Source organism: Emys orbicularis, chromosome 8 (assembly GCF_028017835.1).
Source record: "Emys orbicularis isolate rEmyOrb1 chromosome 8, rEmyOrb1.hap1, whole genome shotgun sequence".
Classification (NCBI taxonomy): Eukaryota; Metazoa; Chordata; order Testudines; family Emydidae; genus Emys; species Emys orbicularis.
Window position 1 is genome coordinate 76,162,608 of NC_088690.1, and position 23,108 is coordinate 76,185,715.

At 49.3% G+C, this 23,108-nt stretch overlaps 1 protein-coding gene across 3 annotated transcripts in view; it reads left to right on the forward strand.

Moving 5' to 3' along the window:
- LOC135882862 (histidine--tRNA ligase, cytoplasmic) overlaps window positions 1–21,566 on the forward strand; it is a 28,416-nt gene extending 6,850 nt beyond the window's left edge. Inside the window, exons 3-13 of one of the 3 annotated variants that reach the window (XM_065409892.1) lie at window positions 2,678–2,797; window positions 3,385–3,480; window positions 4,559–4,684; window positions 4,957–5,064; window positions 10,292–10,390; window positions 15,429–15,522; window positions 15,867–15,994; window positions 16,076–16,318; window positions 18,175–18,291; window positions 19,221–19,367; window positions 21,017–21,566. In XM_065409892.1, coding sequence (XP_065265964.1) covers window positions 2,678–2,797; window positions 3,385–3,480; window positions 4,559–4,684; window positions 4,957–5,064; window positions 10,292–10,390; window positions 15,429–15,522; window positions 15,867–15,994; window positions 16,076–16,318; window positions 18,175–18,291; window positions 19,221–19,367; window positions 21,017–21,076 — 1,338 coding nt within the window. In that variant the 3' untranslated portion in view covers window positions 21,077–21,566. The remainder of the gene's footprint in view (window positions 1–2,677; window positions 2,798–3,384; window positions 3,481–4,558; window positions 4,685–4,956; window positions 5,065–10,291; window positions 10,391–15,428; window positions 15,523–15,866; window positions 15,995–16,075; window positions 16,319–18,174; window positions 18,292–19,220; window positions 19,368–21,016) is intronic. The other 2 variants (XM_065409894.1, XM_065409895.1) reach the window with 2 other exon arrangements.
- Window positions 21,567–23,108: the final 1,542 nt, after the last annotated feature.

Genomic DNA, 23,108 nt, shown 5'->3' on the forward strand with positions numbered 1-23,108 from the left:
CCAGCTCCGCCCTCAAGTAATGAGTACAGGCAGGGTGCAAGGATGTTATGTGGCATTTTCCCTGGAGCAGTCAGACCATTTACAGTGGTTGCCACATCTAGTGAAGGAACCAGGAAGCTAACAGCTCAGGTTCCCCAGCCTTGTAGCTGATGTTAGATATCTGCTTGATGATGGATCTTGCTGGGGCAGTAACTGACGGTTCTTAAAGTACAGTCCCTGGAATAGGGACTGTCATTTTCTTTGTCTTGTGGGGCCCTGAGCATGCCGAGGCTGGCCAAATAGGACATAGGTCAGTCAGTTTTAATCTGCTGTAGATGTTTTTCTCTTTAGAATTTTACAGAAGCTCAGGGATTCTGTCTGTTTCAGGTTCCTTTAAATATGTCCCCAATTTCAAAGGTAATAAGGTAGCTTCCATTAGCACTCAATTCAAGTAAATGAGGGAAGTTAGCATTGCTAAGATCAGGGGTTCTCAAACTTCATTGCACCGTGACCCCCTTCTGACAACAAAAATTATTACACGACCCCAGGAGCGGGGACCAAAGCCTTAGGCCAACTGCCCCAGGTGGCAGGGCCAAAGCCTGAGCCCTACCGTCCTGGGCGGGGGAACCAAAATCAAAGCCCAGGAGCTTCAGTCCAGGCAGGGAGCCTGTAACCTGAACCCTGCCACCCAGGCCTGAAGTCCTTGGGCTTTGGCTTCAGTCCCGGGCAGTGGGGCTCGGGCTTCAGCCCCAGGCCCCAACAAGTCTGAGCCAGCCCTGGCGACCCCATTAAAATGAGGTCGCAACCCATTTTGAGGTCCCGACCCACAGTTTGAGAACCGCTGGCTTAGAGCTATGGTTTGCTCAAATAACAGTGATGAATGTGGTGTAAATGGCTGAATAGATCTGTAGGCTCAAAGGCTGTGCCACTGTACACATGGCACAATCTTCAGGCAGCCTCCTGCTGTTACAGAAGCAGTGGCCTTGGCAGCAGCTGGAGCACTAGTGCAGAGTGTCTTTATCACTGTAAAAGCTGGCAGCTAGCCTACACTAGCACTGCTGCGCGTCCTAGCCTCAGGGGTGCCACACTGGTGCTTGACCAATGGCAGGATAATTGCAAAAAATTGCTTGTGTGGCCAGGGCTAGAGACATCACAAGCAGTCACTAGAAACTTTTAATTAAAAAAAATGGAAATGTCTTTTTCTAGAGATTTTTGGTGTCAGGTGAGATACAACGTCTGGGATGGCTAGCAGCAGGGCATGCCACCAGCATACGTGTCTGCCTTCTTCTAGAAGGGCCCATCCTTGTGGGCATGGGAGTTCAATCTTGGGCCTTGTCATTTTTTGGCCTCTGCTGAGAACAGCAGCAAGGGGGTAATTAATGCCATTTGTGATAGTAGTGTGTGTGATGTGGACATCTGTCCACTAGGCACTAGACAGAGACCCCTCAACTCATTCCACAAAGACCACTAAGCAACCTGTTGATGGTAATGAATGTGGGCTGCATTTGAATCAATGACTAGTAGGTGAAAGGCTGGATAACCTGATCCCTTGATCCATCTTGCTCCTGTGCTCCAAATTTTAGCTAAAATAAAAAAGTAACTAGTAAGACTGCAAAAGTGGAAGAAAGTCTCTAGTTGTTTAAAATTTGAGACAATTCCCAGCTTCTCAAGATCTGGAAAAATGTTAGCAGTAAACATAACATTAAAAGCCGGTCTTCCTTTTCTGGCCCACAGAATCACACATTATTTAATATTGTGTGCCCCCTTTCTCTCCCTGGCACCACATATGACTCTATTGGTAGAAGAGGCAAAGCCGGTAACTGCCATGTGAGAATAAGGTCTGAATTTATGAATAGTCAGTCATAGTGGTTTTTGGCTGTCTGGAGGGGATGATCAGAATGATTCAGTGATTCTTACAAAGAAGAAATGGAATGAGAAATCTCTTCCCCTTCACATAGCAAAGGTGCACTCAGGAGACAAGTATCAGACCCTCTGGTCTTGCTAAAATGTCCAATTTCTCTGTCTAAAGGAATTCTTAGATTAAAACACCTATAAGCCTGATGCTTTACTCCTAAATTTCGAAAGCTCCTCTGTCGTCTCAGCCTTATCCTCTAGTTGGGTTATTTTACCAGACACTGACTCAGAAATATCTTCCTTTCTTTGGTGCCTCTCTAAACTGTGAGCTCCTTAAGGCAGGGACCTTGCCTTTATACGCGCCTATAAAGGGCCAAGCATGCTATTGGTCCTGTAGAAGTAATTGGATCCATGCTGGATTCTCCACCTTCTGGCTCATGAAGTTTCCCTCTGTATTCTATGAACCTCTGGCTCCCATTAGCTGTGTGCTACCCAGCAGCTGTATAAGTAGCCAGGTCACTTCTGGACAGCATCTTATGGCTTTCACCTGCACTTAGAGATGGTCCAAGGATCTCTCATTCTTCTCTGGGCTGGAGCTTTTGCTTTTGGTTAATTCCCTTTCACCAGGTGTATTGATGCTGTTCCCATTGTGTATCCCTGTCTTTCTGGCTTTGTAAGTATTTTAGACACATGACACACCTAGTCCACCACTTCCTTCCTTTGTGCATGGAAGAAGCAGAATGTACCCATCCATGTTAATGTTCATCTAGGCAGAATCATTCCACTAGCTCAGGCCATGTTTCTCTGCTCTTCTCACCCACTTCCCTTTGATTTGGGGTCTCAGGGCACCCGGGACTACAACCCCAAGCAGATGGCCATCCGGGAGAAAGTCTTTGACATCATTATCAGCACCTTCAAGCGCCATGGAGCTGAGGTCATCGACACCCCTGTGTTTGAGCTGAAGGTGAGTGCAGGAGCTGTGAGGTGACATCTGGGAGGGGGTGGCTGTGCTGGTTAAGGCAGTGACCCGTGAGTTGGACATGATCCCCAGGCCTGTAGCTGTTTGCCCCTTGAAATCTTTGGGTGCATTTTAAAGTATAGTAGCTGCATTAGTCATAACTTGAAGGGCAGGTGCCCTGACTAAGGCCTCAGTGTGAGCAGCTCCCATGAAAAGTGAGAGCCTTCTGTAGTAAAACTGTGGTTTAAAGGTTGCAGCCTTGGCTTATCATAAATTAAATAAAAAATTAAATTAATGGAGATATCCCATCTCCTAGAACTGGAAGGGACCTTGAAAGGTCATCGAGTCCAGCCCCCTGCCTTCACTAGCAGGACCAAGTACTGATTTTTGCCCCAGATCCCTAAGTGGCCCCCTCAAGGATTGAACTCACAACCCTGGGTTTAGCAGGCCAATGCTCAAACCACTGAGCTATCCCTCCCCCCCATGTGGACATGTGGCATCTCCTTGCTTCCTCACTGAGCCTCTTGTTGCAGCTTTGTGCTCCTAGGCTTTGTCCCTTCTCACCTGAGATGTCATCTCTCTGTTTCATCTAGGAAACTCTGACGGGGAAGTATGGGGAGGACTCGAAGCTCATCTATGACCTGAAAGACCAGGGGGGAGAGCTGCTGTCTCTTCGCTATGACCTGACTGTATCCTGCCACAGTTCCTGCTCCTGGCATGCCGATTTCATCCTACACAGTACATTCACTGATGGGCAGTATCATGTGGAGGGCTCAAGAGGGAGATGGGGAGGGCAGTCTCTGCCTGGGTCTTTGATTCCAGGTCCTCAGTGGTGGGGCAGTCATGCAACAGGACCTAATGGGAAGAGCACAGGTCTGGGAATAGAGACCTGGGTTCTGTTCCTGGCTATGCCAGACTCGCTGTGACTCACTGTACTCAGCTGTTTTAACTGTTATTCTCCCCTTCATATAACACAAGAACCAGGGATCGCCCAATGAAATTAATAGGCAGCAGGTTTGAAACAAACATAAGGCAGTACGTCCTTACACAACGCACAGTCAATTTGTGGAACTCATTGCCATGGGATGTTATTAAGGCCAAAACTATGCTTGGGTTCAAAAAGGAATTAGATAAGTTCATGGAGGACAGGTCCATCAGTGCCTATTAGCGAAGATGGTCAGGGACACAATCCCATGCTCTGAGTGTCCTTAAACCTCTGACTACCAGAAGCTGGGATTGGATGATGGGGGATGGATCACTTGATAAATTGCCCTGTTCTGTTCATTCCCTCTGACACATCTGCTGCTGGCCATTGTCGGAAGACAGGAGGCTGGGTTAGATGGACCATTGGTCTGACCCAGTATGGCCGTTCTTATGGGGGTTAATGAAGCTGTGATGCCTTCATGAAGCAGAATGTCTGATAGTAATAATTGCTGCAGGGCTGTCTCCTTTTCTTTCCTTTGGCTTCAATGATTGAGGCAGTGAGCATGAGTGCCTCTTAGCTGTTACTCCTGGAGAAGGGTGTGTACCCTATTGAGCCAGGATAACAGGGGAGGGGTTAACCAGACTTCTGCCTGCAGAGTGATAACCGGGCTGGTTAGACACATAATAGAAATGAGGCATAACACCCTTTGCTACTATATGCAGAGAAGTTGGGTGATCCTGTCCACACCAAACCCCTTTGGAAGGGCTGGGTGGCTCTTGTCCTAGACCTTCCGAGCCACAGGAGAGTCTTCTTACGTTCCATCCTTAACCCTTTGTGCTCAGGTGCCCTTTGCTCGTTATTTGGCAATGAACAAAATCACCAACATTAAGCGCTACCACATTGCCAAAGTTTACAGACGGGATAATCCGGCCATGACGAGGGGCCGCTACAGGGAGTTCTACCAGTGTGTGAGTACCGGCAGCCTGAGTGCTCTCCATGCCGCGGGGAGCTGTGTGTCTGGGCCAGGGTTCCCCAGGAACTCAGTCAAGGTGGACCTATATGTGTGACTACAGTGCTGGCTCAAAGCACAAGGAAGTGGACAGGGAGGAAGAGAACTCTATTTGTGTCTGGGGCCTGGGTGCCACATGGGGAGCTGGATATCTGGGGACCCTGGTTGCTGCTGGGCTCCCCCAGTTGTGTTACACTGCCCAGATTTTCACTGCCTGTGCTTGTGCCCCAGGATTTTGACATCGCCGGCCAGTTTGACCCCATGATTCCCGATGCTGAGTGTCTGAAGATTGTGCATGAGATCCTGAGCGGGCTGCAGATTGGAGACTTCCTCATTAAGGTAAAACCCGAGCCAGGTGCCAGTGCTGGTTTCTCTAGACGATGCTGTGAAGTGAAGAGCATTCTCCTTGCTTTCTGCTTGCTCCTGGTCTCAGCCCGGCAGCACCTACACCCTCTGTAATGCACAATGCAGATTGATCCAGAACCCCTAGTGTCTGTGGCATCTCCTCTCTATGCACTGTCTGTGCTAGAGAAACTACCTGACACTGGCTGTCACCCAGCAACCACCATCTCAAGCTGCTCTTCAGAAGGGAGTTCTGGGGTGGACAGGGTCACCCAACTTCTTTGCCTGTTGTAGTAAAGGGTGTTATGCCTCATTTCTGTTACGTGTCTAACGTGCTTTACTCCTGGAGGTGTAGAACTTGTCATGTTTTGGTGGGTGGAGTCAGACAGCAGCTCTCAAACCCAGCTCAGGCAGCAGGGCGACTGCTATGTTGGGCACCCAGTGCTAAAAAAAAGGGTCCGGTAGTATTCGTCTCTTTCTCCAGGGCTTCTGATGCTCATGGTGAGGTCCTGCGTGTTGCACCTTGAGTCTGCAAGCTCCACACCTCCACCCTTGTACTGATGACCTTCATCCCTGCTCCCTTTTGAGAATCCATCACCTCCTCCAGGGAATCTGTCCCTGGGCTCAGCCCCTGCTGCGCAACAAGAGACGAACTCCCGGCCCATGTGTGGCAGCATGCAGCACATACTGCTGTGCAGACGCAGCCTCTCTTATAGTTTACCTTGAACAAATGGGGGCAATAGGACCTGAGAAAATTAGAGGTAGCTAGGTTGTTAGAAAGGGACCGGGTGCCCCGAGACAGCAATGGGAGTAGTGGTGTCGGGAGAACCTTGGAGGCAGCTAAGGCCCCCTGTAAGTTCATAGACCTAGCGAGACACTGCTGGGCTCTGTGGATCAGTTGGAGGGGTGGAAGCCAGTGCTGGCTGCGAACTTGTTGCTGGGATTTCCTAGTGGAATATCTGGTTATGATGGGGGCTATCTGTGTTGTTGGACCACCCCAGGGGGAGCTGCCAGGGACTGCCAGACTGGATCTGACCCAAGGTTCATCTAATCCAGTATCTTCTCTGACAGTGGCAGCAGCTGGTGCTTGTGAGGAAGGGGCAATTATGGAATAACCTGCCCACAGGGAAAGCTGCTTGCCCTGACCTTCATCAGTCAGTGTTTGGTTTATGCCCTGACACAGGAGGATTTAGAATCCTCCAAAAATTTGTTCCCTCCCTTGTGTAACTGCAGGTGTGCCCATTCTCCATATAACCATCTGATTGCTTAATTAATCCTGCTAAACTGTTGGCCTCCGTTACATCTTGTAGCAGTGAGTTCCACAGGTTAATTATGCATTGTGCAATTTTAAAATTCCTTGAGTTTTAGGTGTAATTGGATGTCCCGCTGTTCTGTATTCTGAGAGAAAGTGACTAGAAGTGCCCAATTTGCCTCCTCTCTATCCTTCATTAAAGATTAGTTCTCTGTCATGTACTCTCATATACAGAGCCGGTGCCTTGCTAGTTAAAGTTAAGAACAGCTTTCTGTTTAAATGATGACTCTATGTCAGAGGTGGGAAAACTGCGGCCTGCAGGCCACATCCGGCCCGCGGGACCCTCCTGCTCGGCCTTTGAGCTCCCGAGGAGCTCCTAGGGGAGGCTAGCCCCCAGTCCCTCCCCTGCTGTCCCCTCTCCCCTGCAGCCGCAGCTCGCCATGCTGCCAGCGTTCTGGGTGGCAGGGCTGCGAGCTCCTGCCAGGCAGTGCAGATGCGAAAGCCGCCGGCCTGCCCCGGTGCTCTAGACTGCGCGGCGGCGGGGCTGGCTCTGGCCGGGCGGCGGGGCTGCCAGTCCTGGTGCTCTGAGCGGCATAGTAAGGGGGCGTGGAGCAGGGGGGTGGATAAGGGGTAGGGGATCCCGGGGGACAGGGAGCAGGGGGTGGTTGGATGGGGCGGAGGTTCTGGGGGGGCGGTATGGGGACGGGGAACGGGGGGGTTGGATAGGTGTGGGAGTCCCGGGGGCCTGTTAGGGGGCAGGGGTGTGGATAGGGGTTGGGGCAGTCGGGGGACAGGGAGCAGGAAGGGGTCCCCAGGGGGCGGTTACGGGACAAGGAGCAAGGGGGGTTGGATGGGTCGGGAGTTCTGAGGGGGGCAGTCAGGGGGTGGGAAGTGGGAGGGGGTGGATAGGGGGCAGGGGCCAGGCTGTTTGGGGCGGCACAGCCTTCCCTACCCAGCCCTCCATACAGTTGCAGTACCCTGATGTGGCCCTCGGGCCAAAAAGTTTGCCCACCCCTGCTCTATGTGCTCTAAAGTCTACATAAAGCAACAGAGGGTCCTGTGGCACCTTTAAGACTAACAGAAGTATTGGGAGCATAAGCTTTCGTGGGTAAGAACCTCCCTTCTTCAGATGCAAGTAATGGAAATCTCCAGAGGCAGGTATAAATTTATACCTGCCTCTGGAGATTTCCATTACTTGCATCTGAAGAAGGGAGGTTCTTACCCACGAAAGCTTATGCTCCCAATACTTCTGTTAGTCTTAAAGGTGCCACAGGACCCTCTGTTGCTTTTTACAGATTCAGACTAACACGGCTACCCCTCTGAAAGTCTACATAGTTATTTGGATATGCCTTGACATTTGGTGTGCCTCATGGGGTAGAGTTATTGGTCCAAATTTGGGATCATTTGATCAAGGAGTTCTGGAGATACAGCCCCTCCTGGACAACCCCTCCCCCCCCCCCCCAAAAAAAACCCCAGCTTTTCTCAAAATTGAGAGATTTTAACAGCATTTTTTGTGCACAGATCTATGGATCAAACCTGGCTCTGATCCTGTCACAGAGGTCCCTAATGCTGGACATCTGACCCAGCATGGAACCCACTGTCCCTTTGGGGGAGTGAAATTGAGAACAACATTTGTGAGCGAGCTTAGCTTTTCAGTTAGACATATGCCTAACTATTCCTAAGCCTCACAAAGTATATGGCAGGGGCACACACGATTGACAGCCACCAAGTGGTCTAGTGGTTAGAATAATGGACTTGGACTCAATAAACCAGGATTCTATTTTTGGTGCTGCCACAGGCTGCTCAGTGACCTTGCCCAAGTCGCAGCATTGCTCTGTTCCTCAGTGTCCCCATAGGGATAATGCTGTTTCCTTTCTTGGTAAAGTGCTTTGAGATCTGATGAAAAGTACTATGGGAGAGCATCTCAACTACAAATCTATATGATAATTACAACTGCCCCATAATGAACACTAACTCCTACCAACAACATTTTTCTGTTTAAAAAAAAAAGATCCAAAACAAAACAGGAAATTCACTGACAAGAAATTTGGTTAAAGCAGAGTTAAGGTTGCTGAGTGACAGTTCGTGCTCAGCAAAATTCAAACTTGTGAAAACCATGAAATAGAGCGTTATGGTACATGCCCACACAACCATATCTCTGCCTTCTTGGAGCAGAGTGCCCATGTGCCATAACACATACTTGCTCTCTGCCTTTGCATTGTACTGAAAAGGAGATGCCTACGCTTGCCCCATACAGCTACACAGAAAGAACACTACAGCTGCTAAATTTTACACCCCCCTTCATTCTTAGGCACACGATGCCATACAGCTTTCTACTGTACTTTCCCTTACCCTTCATTAAACCCACAGACAAGGTTCATCTTACTTCCGCCTAACTGCTAATCCCTGTGGCAAGAAGACTCCCACATTTCAGTGTTACATTGCATGAGTATCTCCCAAGATAGAATATCAAGGTTGGAAGGGACCTCAGGAGGCCATCTAGTCCAACCCCCTGCTCAAAGCAGGACCAATCCCCAGACAGATTTTTGCCCCCGATCCCTAAGTGGCCCCCTCAAGGATTGAACTCACAACCCTGGCTTTAGCAGGCCAATGCTCAAACCACTGAGCTATCCCCCCCCCCCCCATATATGGAGATATACCTATCTCATAGGCATGCACCTCTTTCCTTTGATCACATGTGCAGGTCAGGGAGAGGGGCTCTCACATACCCTTAGAGGGGCACAACCCCCCTCCACCCAAAAAATAGCTTCATATCTCAATCACAGGCTCTTCCAATCTGCTCCAGCTAATCCCTCCACCATTCAATGCAGTGACATCTAAGGCAGTGAAAGCAGCTGGAGTGCATGCAGCTAATTCCAAGGGGCTATTGCCAGCTACAGGGGGGCAGAATGAAGGAGGTCTGGGTATTTACCTTATCTCTGTATTTCCTGATTCTTTTCAGAAGTCTTAAGTTTTGCTGGAGTCAACATTTTGCAAGGCCACAAGATACCATCCAGCAATCTTAACTCTCTGTTAATGAAACTTTTTGTCAGTGAATTAATCTCTGTTGTAGACTCATTCCAATTGTTTTAGTCTCTTCCCATCTGGAAGACTTTACAGGCTTTGAATCTCTGCTCTCCCCTCTTTCTGCACCCCCACTCTTTGTGCTTTTTCTCCATTGAGAGAGGGTGACCAGAACTGTCATTAGTATTCCAGGTGAGGGCATGCCATTGAGGCATTTAATTGATTGAATATTTCCAGTATTCCCTGTCCCATTCCTTTTGCATCTGTTTTCATTATTGGCCACTGCTGCTCGATTTTCATTGATGCTCAGGTTTTTTCCCCCGTGAGTGGTGGTAGTTAGTTTGAAACCCAGCAGTGTCTGAGTAATTCAGATGATTTTCTCTGCTGTGCATTACCTTGCATTGGAATTCATTGAGCTTTGTCTGCTGTTGTGCCACCCACGCACCTACCTTAGCTCCTCAGACTTGGCTAACTGTAATAATTGTCACTTTGCCACCTTGCTGCTTGTTGATGTGTTCAGTAAACGCTGGTCCTCATACAGAAACTTGGGGCACCTGCTGTTAACCTTTGCCATGCTGAAAACTGAACATTTCCTCCTCCTCCTTTGTTTTCTGTCTTGCCCAGTTTCTGTTCCATGATGGGACTTTAATTCTCATCCGTGCCTCTCCTTCCTGAATAGTCTCCTGTGAGGCCCTTTGTCAGAGGCTTTTGAAAGTCCAGCTAAATTGTCATCCAGTTTTCACTTGTCCACTGTTTCGTAGCAGGAGCAGCTAAGCCCCTGGGACTTCTGGGAGCTGATGGTGGTAGGGGTAGCTGGCTAGGTGGGGTTGGGGTGGTAGCCAGCCCCTCTTCTCTACCCCCAAAGTCTCAGAGGAGTGGAGCTGAAGATTCTGTTGTAATTGGGATATTTCCATTGGGTTCCCATTGAGTGACTCTGCTTCCTTCCAGGTTAACGACCGGCGTATCCTCGATGGGATGTTTGCAGTTTGCGGGGTACCAGACAGCAAGTTCCGAACGATTTGCTCCACTGTGGACAAACTAGACAAGGTAAGGGCTGAGGTTTCCTGTTACTGTTGCTTTGTGGGTTTCACAGCCCTCCCAGTCAGCACAGACTGCTCAGACAGACTAAGGGCAGTGGAATCTGGTTAGAGAATGCTAGTAAATGTTGAATTATTTAATTTCTTCCCCCGTGTGTTGGACATTGGGGGTTCAGCACCTAGATAGTGTAACTAGGTCTCCACAAAACACCCTATTTCCTTTAACATCCCCAATGGGTCCTGAGCAAACAGATTTACAGTGCAAGTCACCCTAAATCCATGGGATTCTGCAGGTCTCTTAATTCACCATCACAAGACTTAAAAGGATGAGCTGCTGGTTATTAACCTGGAGTAGTGAAGCTCCTGTGTGTCTGGAGCAGGGATCCCACCACCCCACTCCTGGTTGCCACCTGGAATCCATGCTGCATCAGAACGTTCGAAAGCTTTTTTCTAATTCAGTGTTTTTGGGGCCATCAACATCCACTGTTGTGCTGGGGATCTCATTACAGCCCAGCTGTTCTCCAGCACAGATGGAACCTTGCTAAAGCCTTGGTATCTGGCATAGTGGCAGACTGCTGCAGGAGGAGTATAGAGGCCAGGATCCTGCAAGCCAGCCACACTTCAGGTGACTGAGGACTGAGTTTTGTCAGGTGAATTTGCAAATGAATAGGATGTAGCGGCATTGTCCTGTCAATGGCTCTGTAAATATCACCCTGTGAGCAAGTGCTCTACTGCTCAACAATGCTCCAGCCAGCATCAAAGCAGGAGACACACCGTCTGTGGAGGCTGGGCATTGCTGGCTGTAGTGTCTGTGGGAGGCTGGGGTCATATGCGGACTTGTCACTTCAAAGCATCCCTTGCCCTAGCAACTTGTGTGTCCTGTGAGGAAGGAAGGAGCTGCACTGTGGATGCTTAGGGAGATGGGGTAATGGTGAAACCATCTCCATGTTCCAATCAAATGAAAGTACAGAGGAAGAAAAGAGAGACCAGCCTGAAGAAGCTGTGAGCGCTGAGATTGGTACCCACAGTGTGTGGGATATGCACGTTTCTTGTGGTGGACAGGCTTATGCCAACCAGGCTGGCTAGTGTGGATGAGCTGTAATGGTCCAATTCTGTATTGTAGCCAGAGTTAAAGATAACAGCCCAGCACTCTGCACTGGTCAATAGCTTTGATTCCAGGAGGAACAATAGCAGCAATTCTCACCTCCACTTTGGTTTGTAAAGATGAATGAGGTCAAAAAGTGAGTTGGCCTTCAGCTGCCTCTCTAGACAGTTTTCTTTGCCGCTGAGTCTTGACTGTAATTCCCAGGCAGACTTTACAAAGCTGGAGTTAAGGCTGTAAATGACTTTGCTCCTCTGTGCTAACTGAAGGGGGAAACCTTAAAAGAACGTTATAAGGAGTTGGAGCCAGAAACCAGACCACTGGAAAATCTGTAAACAGAGTTAAAGCCCAGGTAAGGAGCCAGGGTAAGGCAGCCTAGGGCCCTAGGGACACCGTGACAGAGGAGGGGCCCTGTGACCTCCTTGTGCCGTGGTTCCGCACACACTTTGAGCCCTGATGGCGGGGGGCCCTCTCCCCTCCCAGAGAGGCACAGACATTAGTATAGGGTCCCCTTCTTCACTCTCCTCCCATAGAGCAGCAGGAGGGGCCCAGCTCTCTCCTAGAGGGGCAGCAATTACAGCAGGGAGCTTCCACAGTACTTAACCTGGTAGCTGACATGTAGTTGCTTGGGAGGGTGGATTGCGCCCACTGTAATCTTCTCCTGCCATACACACAGTCCTGTGCTGGGGTGGTGTTGACCATCCCTTATGCCATGCATTGGGTCTTGACGTTCATACCCAATTGAGATGCATAGGACAGTTCCCCCTCTAAGAGCTACTGTTTCAGACTCTCTGCAGACTCAGGCAGATATAGCTACACTAGTTACACTTTGTTTGTATTTTTGAGCTTTCCTTTGCAAATACAGTAGAACCTCAGAGTTATGAACACCTCGGGAATGGAGGTTGTTTGTAACCCTGAACTGTTTGTAACTCTGAACAAAACATTATGGTTGTTCTTTCAAAGTTTACAGCTGAGTATTGACTTAATACAGGTTTGAAACTTTATTATGAAGAAGAAAAATGCTGCTTTCCCTTTATTTTTTTAGTAGTTTACGTTTAACACAGTACTGTACTGTATTTGCTTGTTTTTGGGGGGATGGAGGGGGTTGTCTCTGCTGCTTCCTGATTGTGTACTTCCGGTTCCAAATGAAGTGTGTGGTTGACTAGTCAGTTCATAACTCTGAGGTTCTACTGCATGAGGGCTAGGAACTTTTTTTACGAAAGCTGAGATTCTGATGTGCTCACCCGACTGTAGGAGCGGGGAACCCTTGTGCCGGGGCCTATAGTGTCTGTGCCTTAATCTGGCTCTGCCTCTACTCACAGCGCTGAGAGCCATCCTTGCAGCTGAGATGTCTGCTGTACTCGGGCAGCTCCAGGCACCAGCGCAGCAAGTGCGTGCCTGGGGCGGCAAGCCGCGGGGGGCAGCCTGCCCGTCACTGCGAGGGTGGCAGTCAGGAGGCCTTCGGGAGGTCCGCTGGTCCCGCGGTTTCGGCGGCGGGTACGCTGAAGCCGCGGAACCGGCAGATCACCCGCAGAAATGCCGCTGAATCCACGTGACCGCGGACCGCCCGCAGGCATGCCGCCGAAGGCCGCCTGACTGCCGTGCTTGGGGCAGCAAAAAACATAGAGCCGCCCCGGCTGTACTTCAGTTATCTTCCAGTGTTTGAAAGTATTAACAGTGAGAGATTTATACACAGGGCTCACCCCTGCAAGCGCACTGCAAGCACTACCCTTGGCGTCACTGGGAGTTGCGCATCCCTATGTGGGCTAGCAAAGGGTGTCAGTAGGACACTTGGAAACTTGCTGGAACGTTTACTAATTCAGAGGAATTTGGGGGAGAAAAATTTACATAACTGCTTTAGTGAAATCTCTCGGGACACAGGAAAAGGCAGAGTGGTTAGTAAACTAACTATATTGAGTAGTTGTAAATAAAACAAAATCTGCAGCAGCTGGTCTTGTCTTTAGCAGCCCTCTGCTCTAGACCAGTGGTTTTCAAACATTTTAGGCTGCATACCCCTTTCCAAATAATGTAGCCTACCATGTACCCCCATCTGAGATAGGGTCATAATATACCTATGACTAGATTGCCGAGTCTTCCTAAATAAAATGCGTTGTCTGCCATTACAGGATTTTTCTTACATACCCCCTGACGAAAGCTCCTGTACCCCTAGGGGTACACGTACCCCAGTTTGAAAACCACTGCTCTAGAATGTACTTCTAACACTTGCGTTCTTCTTCCTGTGGAGGCCTCCTTTAATGATTCTAACAACATTCAAGAAAGGCTACTAGCTGGATGCTTAGGTTTGAATGCTCAGCAGTGAAAGAGTTAATGCTAGCATTTTGCGGTTCCATCATTAACCCCAAAATGCCAGATGTAGTTTGTCTCTCTCTGAGCGTGTGGCACTGCACCTGTGCTGCTGTAGTGTAGATGCTTCTTACTTCGATGGAAGGGATTTTTCCATGGCTGTAGTTAATCTCTCTCTCAGAGGTGGTAGCTAGGTTGTCAGAAGAATTCTTCCATCAGCTTAGTTGCATCTACACCAGGGTTTAGGTCAACCTAACTATATTGCTGAGGTCACACAATTTTTCACAGCCTTGAGCAATGTAGCTAGGACAATCTCATTTTTAAGTGGAAACAAGGCCTGAGCTATTTCAGGCTGCTGGCTGCATACTCAGGCCTCGTCTACACTAGGGGGAAAAGGTGTGGCTTCTACAATGAGATCATAACACACTGTAAACACTAGTGGAGAAAGGGCAAGGTGTAGTTTTACCTTGGTATAGCTGGTCATTTTGCCCTGTCTACACGAGGGTTTTTACAGTGTGTTAGTGGTCTCCTTCTAAAAATGACACCTTTTTTCTTAGTGTAGACGTGGCCTGGAAGTTTGTATTTGCACTGGCAAACATGGGACCTGCAATTCGCAACCAGTGCAGCAGCAGAAGCTGTAGAGCGGACAGGTCCTGGGTGGGCTCAGATGTTTTTACTGCTGTGACCCTGGCCTGAGATCAAAACAAAAGCTTTGTTTGCTATGGCATCCCTGAGTTCTGTGATAGCTTTGCTCCATGTTCTTGCTTGATGAATTCCATTAGAGCTGCTGTCCCAGGGGTGGATTTACAAGATGATTTTAAGACAGGGTAAGGGGTAATGTTATCAGAGTAACAATGCCCTGAGGGGATGCATTGGTAAGTGGGTAGTGTGTGTTGGATATGCTCATTGGATATGCTGTGTAGTGTAGCACTCCCAAGAAATATAGTAGTTAGGAGGGGGGTGAATGGCCTGGTCTAGTGGGCTACTAAAATACGTAATTGGCTATTCATTTGTAAATGCTGGCACCCTGCATCATTATTCCACAGACAATTGAGTCACTAACAAAAGTAGCCAATCTGTCCTCCTCCATCGCTGCCTCTTTCTTTGTAGTGGTGTGATCCCAGGACCAGGAGCCCAGGTACCCTGGCTAATCCCAGCTCTGAAGCTGATTCTAGCTGTGACCTTGGAAAAGCCACTTAACCACTATGTGCCTCAGTTTCCCCTCTGTTAAAAGAGGGGAGATAAATACTTACCGCCCTTGGTGCTGTGGGGTAGGTTTGTCTGCAAAGTGTTCCCTGTTGTCATCTCTGCAGTATTTTTTTCCCCTCTTATTTTCTCTTAGCCTTTTCTAGCTGTGTTCTCACTTTCTCTTCTTATAACGATTTTTATTGTATCTTCTTTTATACCTTGCCACACATTGTTCTGCTTCACATGAGAGAAATTGACTAGATCCTGGAATTCTGAGGCATCAAGGTGCTTTAGAGTCTGATTTCCCAATTCCTCTTTGCTGCTCTATTTATATGAAGTAGAACAGTGGCAGACAGGGAGAGATGGTGATGAACGCTCCACTGAGAACAACTCCCAGGAGCAGTGGGTTCAGCCTTGGGAGCTGTGATTAACATTCTCATCTCCCCCTCCCCAGGCAACGTGGGAAGATGTGAAGAGCGAGATGGTTGGAGAGAAGGGGCTCTCGCCAGAGGCTGCGGATCGCATCGGGGAATACGTTCAACTGCATGGTGAGTTCTGTGGAGCTTTGAGATCTGGTTCCCTGTCCAGCCTCACCCAGGTCAGATGAGAGTCCATGTGGGTCACTTCACCAGCCACTCCAATTTCCTTGGTCTCTGCATGGGGAGGGTCAGGGTTCCCCAGAGGTTTAGCTGCTGTTGCCCAGGCCGAGCTGACATGCAGCCTGCACATCACAGGTAGGATGCATGGTCGGTATCCCCTGGGAGGGAGATAGAGATGCATGAAGCTGGAGGAGTGAGCAGGTGGCTGTGAGCCAGGCTGAGTGGAGCGAGTCCATGGGAGCTTGACCACGTCGCCCTCCCTGGTATATTTAAGTTGTGTGTCATTTCTGCAGGTGGGCTGGGTCTGATTGAGCAGCTGCTCCAGGACCCTAAGTTGTCTCAGAACAAGCTGGCCCGAGAGGGGCTGGGAGACATGAAGCTGCTGTTTGAGTACCTGACCCTGTTTGGCATCGCAGATAAGGTGAGTGGTGAAGGGACACTGACCAGGCCTGACTGGGTCATTTGTTGTGCCTGGTAATGGGATTCCCCTCCTGTCCCACAGATCTCCTTTGACCTGAGCCTGGCGCGGGGTCTGGATTATTACACTGGGGTGATCTACGAGGCCATCCTACTGCAGCCTCAGAATGCCCACAAGGAGGAGCCGGTCAGCGTGGGCAGTGTGGCTGGAGGCGGCCGCTACGATGGGCTGGTGGGGATGTTCGATCCCAAGGGGCGGAAGGTGCCCTGTGTGGGAGTCAGCATCGGAATCGAGCGGATCTTCTCCATCATGGAGCAGAAAGTGGAGGTGAGTGCCACCTGGCTACTCTTCCTCCTTTGATCCTGGGGAGGACAGACTGGCACCTGCCCTTCCTCCCTGCTGACACAGGGCTGATCAAAAGCTGCAGGGCAGGGGAGCATGCAGGCTCACAACCTGTGTTGGTCAGCCACTTAGTTGCCTAAGTCAGATTGCTGTGGCTCTACATGATTAACCAGTTTTAGGCAGGTAAATATTAGATCAGCACAGTAGTGACTGGGCAGTCTCTGTAACTCCATCTGGCAACAAAAGACCCAGGTTCAGATGCTGCTTTAACACCTAGGAAGATGGAAGACACAGCCCCCTGCCCCAAAGAGCTTACTGACCGAAAGATAAAGTGGTACAGCACAGGGTTGTCAGAGTGACAGCTACCACATGGAGTGTTCATGGGTTTTAATACACTGAGCAGGGAGGCAGAAGCTCACGTTCTAACTGGGGAAAGCAGTGTCTGTCATTGCAGAATTGTGAAGGTGCCTCATCCCATTGCTTTAGCACTACCTCTGACCTCTGCTCTTGTTCCTTCCTCAGCTCCCCAGCCCCTTCCTGCTGGGCTGGAGGGACGTCTGCTCCTGGGAACTTTTCTGCCAAGTCTTTTGTCAGGAGTTAAGCCAGTAGCCTACTATTAGACTATTTTAATTTATCTCCACAGTCCCAGCAGGATTGGCACCATCCCAGAGGCTGGATTTGACCCTTTTCCTCAGAGCTTCATTTATTGTTCAGACACACAACTCACAAACTAACACAAACCAAGGCTTTTCATCCTAAGTGCCATCGCCCTGGGGGAGGTCCCTTGCCACAATAGCCAACCTGCTTCCTGTAGCTTCCCTCCTCCTCTGAGCTCTTTCAGTCTGTATGGGAAGCAGCTGACCCTTCCCAGCTGGAGCTGATCATTCCCTCTCACAAGTCCAAATACCTGTTCTTAAAGGGGCTCTGCCTCATAACAGGGCTGCCTGGCCCTTAAAGGGACAGACCACCCAGTCTAAAGCAACCTGACTGCAAATCCCTTCCCTGCTCAATTGCTTATGTTTCGGTTTCTTGTGATTTCATGACTCCAGCTCTCTCATCAGCCATAGAGTCCCCCTGCAAATACAGACCAGACAAGATCTGATTTTCTCATGTTAAGAAAACAAATCTATTTAGGCCACCACCTCCTCTCCAGCTTGGGGCACAAGCCCAATGCTTCTTCTTAACAGGTGAGCTTTACAGGGGGGCTCTCAGGCAAAGTAGAGCCAGGAAAATGCCACTTTGAGTAACTGGCAGAAGGGGAGGAAGAGCATAAAGATGGTGAAGCTCCTGGCCTCCAGTGGGGAAGAAGGGGGAGAGAGTGTGTTCGTTCGAGCTTGGCATTGCTTACTTAGTGGTACCTGGCTCAGTCTGGGTCCCACCTTTCCTGCTGTTGCTATGGAGCTGGTGATGTTTTTTGTAAGGCTATGTCAGTGAGAGTACATCTGTTACACTGGGAAGGTCTCTGGGGGGAAGCTTCCATGGAATTGCTCATCTCCAGCAGAAACTCCAACCCCGTGGCACTGGAGTGGGGAAAGCTAGAAACTGCATTTTAAACCAAATTGGATCCCCAAGGATATAGAATGTAGAACTGTGGGGATTTGGCTTGTTGGGGTTCCTAGGGACTCTTCCACTGCATTGCTGCTGCTGGCTTGTCCTTCCACTGTCTAAGCTACTGGCTTCCCAGTCCCCATTGAATCCATGCGTGCGAAGTGCTCTGTGTGAAGTGGTGGTGGTTCCTGATAGAAAGGGTCTGGGTGGGTGAGGAGTGTCTCAGCTCATGAGCGGCTGGGTGTTTCTATACGTCATCAACAACTCTCACAAGACTCTGTCCCTGCATCCAGGCTTCAGAAGAAAAGATCCGGACCACAGAGACACAAGTGCTTGTAGCAGCTGCACAGAAGAAACTCCTTGAAGAGAGACTGAAGCTCATCTCTGAGCTGTGGGATTCTGGGATCAAGGTATGGCTGGGCAGAGTCCGAGTGAGGGAGAGGAAGGAAACTGGTTGGCTCCAGCCCTTCCATTCCCGGTGCTGGGCATGAACTAGAGCCATCCTCCTGTTCGTGTTACCCTAATCCCATAAGTGGAGAGGAGGGAGACGCTCTGGGGAGACATGCCACGTGAGCAGCAAGCCCTGCCTACTTGAATGTGACCTTGCTGCCTATTCTCTTCTATCCAGCCTCACCATTCCTACAGTTAGGCACTCACTCTGCTGTACACAAGGCAGGGCCAGAGCTGCCAGTCGCTGGGAAGGGGGGTTGGCACCCCTTTAAGAAAAGCTGTACATGCTACATCCTGGCGGCAGCAGTAGCACATGGTTTCCAGACTTCCTGCTTTCCCTGGGTTGTGCAGCACTAGAAATCCTTTACACAAGCTCTCACTTGGCTCCAGCTTGGTTTCCAAGTTGGGAATATTGCTAACCTCTTCTACAGGGCAAAGGGCACTCTCTAGCATGGCATGCATCGGTTGCCCTTCTGATGCCAGCAGAGCTAAGACAAAGTGCTATGTGCCTCATGCCACGCCCCTGATGCCTTGCCTAGCTGGGGAATATTGCATCTTTTGCTCTCTAACCTCAGCTGCCAGACCCACCATTGGAACTGGTAGGAGAGGCTCCCTATGCTTCAGCAAAACAGTGCAGAGGAAAAGAGCTCCACCTGTGCCCATGGCACACTTTGCTAATGTTGGGTAAGCTGTTTCAGTTTTGGAAGCATTCTAATTGGGTTGCTCTTCAGAAGGGGGAGCCCTGCCCCCCTGCCTGGTCATTGAGAGATCTGGTCCTGCTGCCTCAAATGCAAACTAGATGGAGAAATCCAAGAACAGGAATGGCAAGTGGGTGCTTGGAGAAATCAGCAGGTATCAAATGTATTGCTGTACTGTGGGTCCCCTCTAGGCAGAGATGCTGTATAAGAAGAACCCCAAGCTGCTGAACCAGCTGCAGTATTGTGAAGACACGGGAATCCCTCTCGTTGCCATCGTAGGAGAGCAGGAGCTGAAGGATGGAGTTGTCAAGCTGCGAGTCGTAGCTACCAGGGAAGAGGTGAGGATGCTGAGACGGGTTGGATCACAGAAATCCCCTTGGGAGCTGCCACCCGATGTGCAAAGACTACCCCTGCTTCTGTTTTCCCTGCCAGCTCAGGACTCCAGCACCCTGTCTTGCTGAGCCAGACACTCCAGTCCGCTTCAACCCAAACCCAGGGTCTGAATCACTTGTCCCAAAGCTGCAAGTTCACCTGAAAACAGCTCACAGTAGTGTGCTTGTCTTTAGCACTCAGATGCCCAACTCCCAATGGGGTCTAAACCCAGATAAATCCATTTTACCCTGCATAAAGCTTATGCAGGGCAAACTCATAAATTGTTTGATCACATGTCACTGCAAGACTTCATTGCCCACTTGCCAGCACACACATATACAGGAAGACTAACAGGTAAACACAACCATCTGCAGACAATGGTCCTGGTTAATTGGAGTCATCAAGATTCCAAACCATCATTAATGGCCCACACTTTACATAATTACAATAGGCCCTCAGAGTTACATTTTATATTTCTAGATTTAGATACAAGAGTGGTACATTTATACAAATCAGATGATCATACTCAGTAGATTATAAGCTTTGTAATGATACCTTACAAGAGACCTTTTGCATGAAGCATATCCCAGTTACATTATGTTCACTTATTATCATGTTTTTATAAAACCATATAGACTGCACAACGTCACAGATGCCTTTGAATATAAGGGATGGGCTGAAGATAGACATTAACAGGCTTTGTCTTGCCAAAGATGAAGTGGACCAAAGCCACCCCAGTATGTGGGAATGGATGTAGGAAGAGAGATTGAGGTGTCAGTAATCTCTCAGCCACATGAATGATTGTTGGGTACCATTGCTAAATTTCTCCTTTATACCCCAATAGTGGATATAATGCAGCTGTATTAGTATGGGGACCTTCCCATATACTGCATCTCAGGAGGCCTTAGAATTAATAGCAGCAGAAGATATCAAAGGAGCTAGGCACATTCATCTGACTTGAAGAGTCAGTGAGATACAGGAAGGCTGTTTGATGTGGCAGGTACTGCAGAGGAGAAGGCTCACCCACCGACAATGGCTAAACTGAGTGGGGGGACAGAGGGGAGGTAGATGCTAGATGAGGACAGGGAGGGGAGTGGAGATAAGGTCTGTGAATTGGTGACAATACTTTGCACATATAGGCTGGAGCAAGGCTACAGAGGGATGGTTCAGAAACAAGGGCAACTTTGAACTGGCTCCTACAGGCATGGAGAGCCTGTGAAGGTGTTGGATATGGTTGTGCTTCTTTGCATGAGAAGGTGGATAGCAGCATTCTCTGTGTGCTGGGCAACCGGGTGTTAAGGATGCCATAGAGAAAGGAGTTATTAAAAACTGTTTAGATTGGACCCTGTGCTAGAGATGAATCAAGCTGGAGAGCCACTTACCTAGGAGTTGTTTTGCAGAGAAGGGGTGTGTGTATTAGAAACGTTACTTCAAAAATGAACAGTTCTGAATACTTTGGCTTGATTTGTGGGAGGACGGCTAGGTGCTCTTTTGTCAGACAGGGCAGTGCGTGCGATTTGGGGTATTCTTGGATGGACTGGAGAAGAATGGTTCCAGGAGGAGGCTGGATTATAGGAGGGGAGTGGTTCTGTTAATTCATTTATTTGTTTTTCAGGTTGATGTTCGCAGGGAAAACCTCATTGAGGAAATCAAGAGGCGAACGTGCCAGCCCTAGCCTTCCAGCCAGCCACATCAGCGAGTTTATTGGATTTCAACTGATACGGGGGAAGGGGAAGACTTGTAGAGATTTCCTCTCTAAATGCCAGAGTTCTTGCTCATGACATGTCAGTGGGGGCACAGGGGTCTTTGAAGCCATATTTATTATTTTATCATGAAATTCCTTTTCCCAGAAGGAGCAGAGATGCTGCTTTGCCTTTTAAAGAACACTGTGCTCCTGGGCATAGCCAGTGAGAGAGCTGGAGAGGATGTTTCCTGAGACACTTTGGAGAATGCCAGCTGTGTGTCTGTAATCATTACTGTTACTGGGCAGAGCTGTGGCGCCCTGGGCCATTGGCAGACACTGAGGATCTTGGTCACAGCTTCATGTTCCTTTCTGTTTGAATAAAGGTTCTGCACGGTGTCACTTCTCTGCCTGGAGGGGAAATGACCTCGTCTCAAAGTGTAAAACATTCTAAGCAAGCTTAATAAATCTTCTGACAGTCCCACACCTGCCTCTTGTGTGACTGTCTTCTGGGATTGCCAGGATTTCAGGGCCTCTGTTACTCTTCCCCCACACTCCCTCAGGACAAGGGCCGGGTGATAAATGTCACTGCTGCTGCTGTTCCATTCCTTGAGTTCCAGGGACCTTTTAAAAAGTGCACTGGGGATGGTATTTTGCAGTGTGCAGTGAAAAGCCTTATCTGGAAACTCCCATTGGAAACTAACAATGCTGGTTCTGTCGGGAACCAACTGAGAGTGCCAATTCAGGACAAATTGCTTAAAACAGGGCAGTTACAGCCCAAGGCTGGGGTTTTTTCACCTCTAAGGCAAACCAAACCAGCCAGACTAAGAGGACTTTGGTTTCACCCCACTGGCTAACCACAAGTCACACAAGCAATTCCCTTAGACACTCCAGTTTCCCAGTATCACCACCAGTGCCACTCATTATGGGGACAAATGGTTATGAAAACCAATACCCCAGTAAAAGAAAAAAGGTTCTCCTGATCCCCAAGGACCAAGCCACAGACCCAGGTCAATATACAAATCAGATCTTACCCACAAATCACGCTGTTGCCAATCCTTTAGAATCTAAAATCTAAAGGTTTATTCATAAAAGGAAAAAGATATAGATGGGAGCTAGAATTGGTTAAATGGAATCAATTACATACAGTAATGGCAAAGTTCTTGGTTCAGGCTTGTAGCAGTGATAAAATAAACTGCAGGCTCAAATCAAGTCTCTGGAGTACATCCACAGCTGGGATGGGTCATTCAGTCCTTTGTGCAGAGCTTCCTTGTAGCAAAGTCCCTCCAGAGGTAAAAGGCAGGATTGAAGACCAGATGGAGAGGAGGCATCAGCCTTTTATAGTCTTTTCCTCTTTGTTCTTATTGTGGAAAATTACAGCCAAATGGAGTTTGGAGTAACATGGGCAAGTTCCTGCATACTTTGCTGAGTTACAAGGCGTATCTGCCTTCTCTCAATGGGTCAGTTGTATAGCTGATGATCCTTAATGGGCCATCAAGCAGGAGCCGGAGCAGGGACATGCTGCTGCTTCTGGGAGCTGTTTGAAGTAAGTGCTGCTTGGAGCCTGCACCCCTGAGCCTCTCCCCACGTTCTGACCCCCCCCTCCAAACCCCTCAATCCCAGCCAGGAGCACCCTCCTGCACCCCAAGCCTCTCATCCCCAGCCCCACCCAAGCCTGCACCCCCAGCTGGAGCCTGCACCCCCCTCCCCACACCTCACTCCCTCACCCCAGCCCAGAGCCCCCTCCCATATCCGGAACTTATTTCTGGCCCCACCCCCGAGCCCGCACCCCCAACCAGAGCCCTCACCCCCTCCCACACCCCAACCCCAATTTTGTGAGCATTCATAGCCTGCCATACAATTTCTGTTTCCAGATGTGGCCCTCGGGCCAAAAAATTAGACCACCCCTGCTATAGCCTGTCTAAACCTGAGGCTAGGTCTACACTACGGGGGGGGGGGGGGGGGGGAGGGGGGAAGGGTCGGTCGACCTAAGATACGCAACTTCAGCTACGTGAATAGCGTAGCT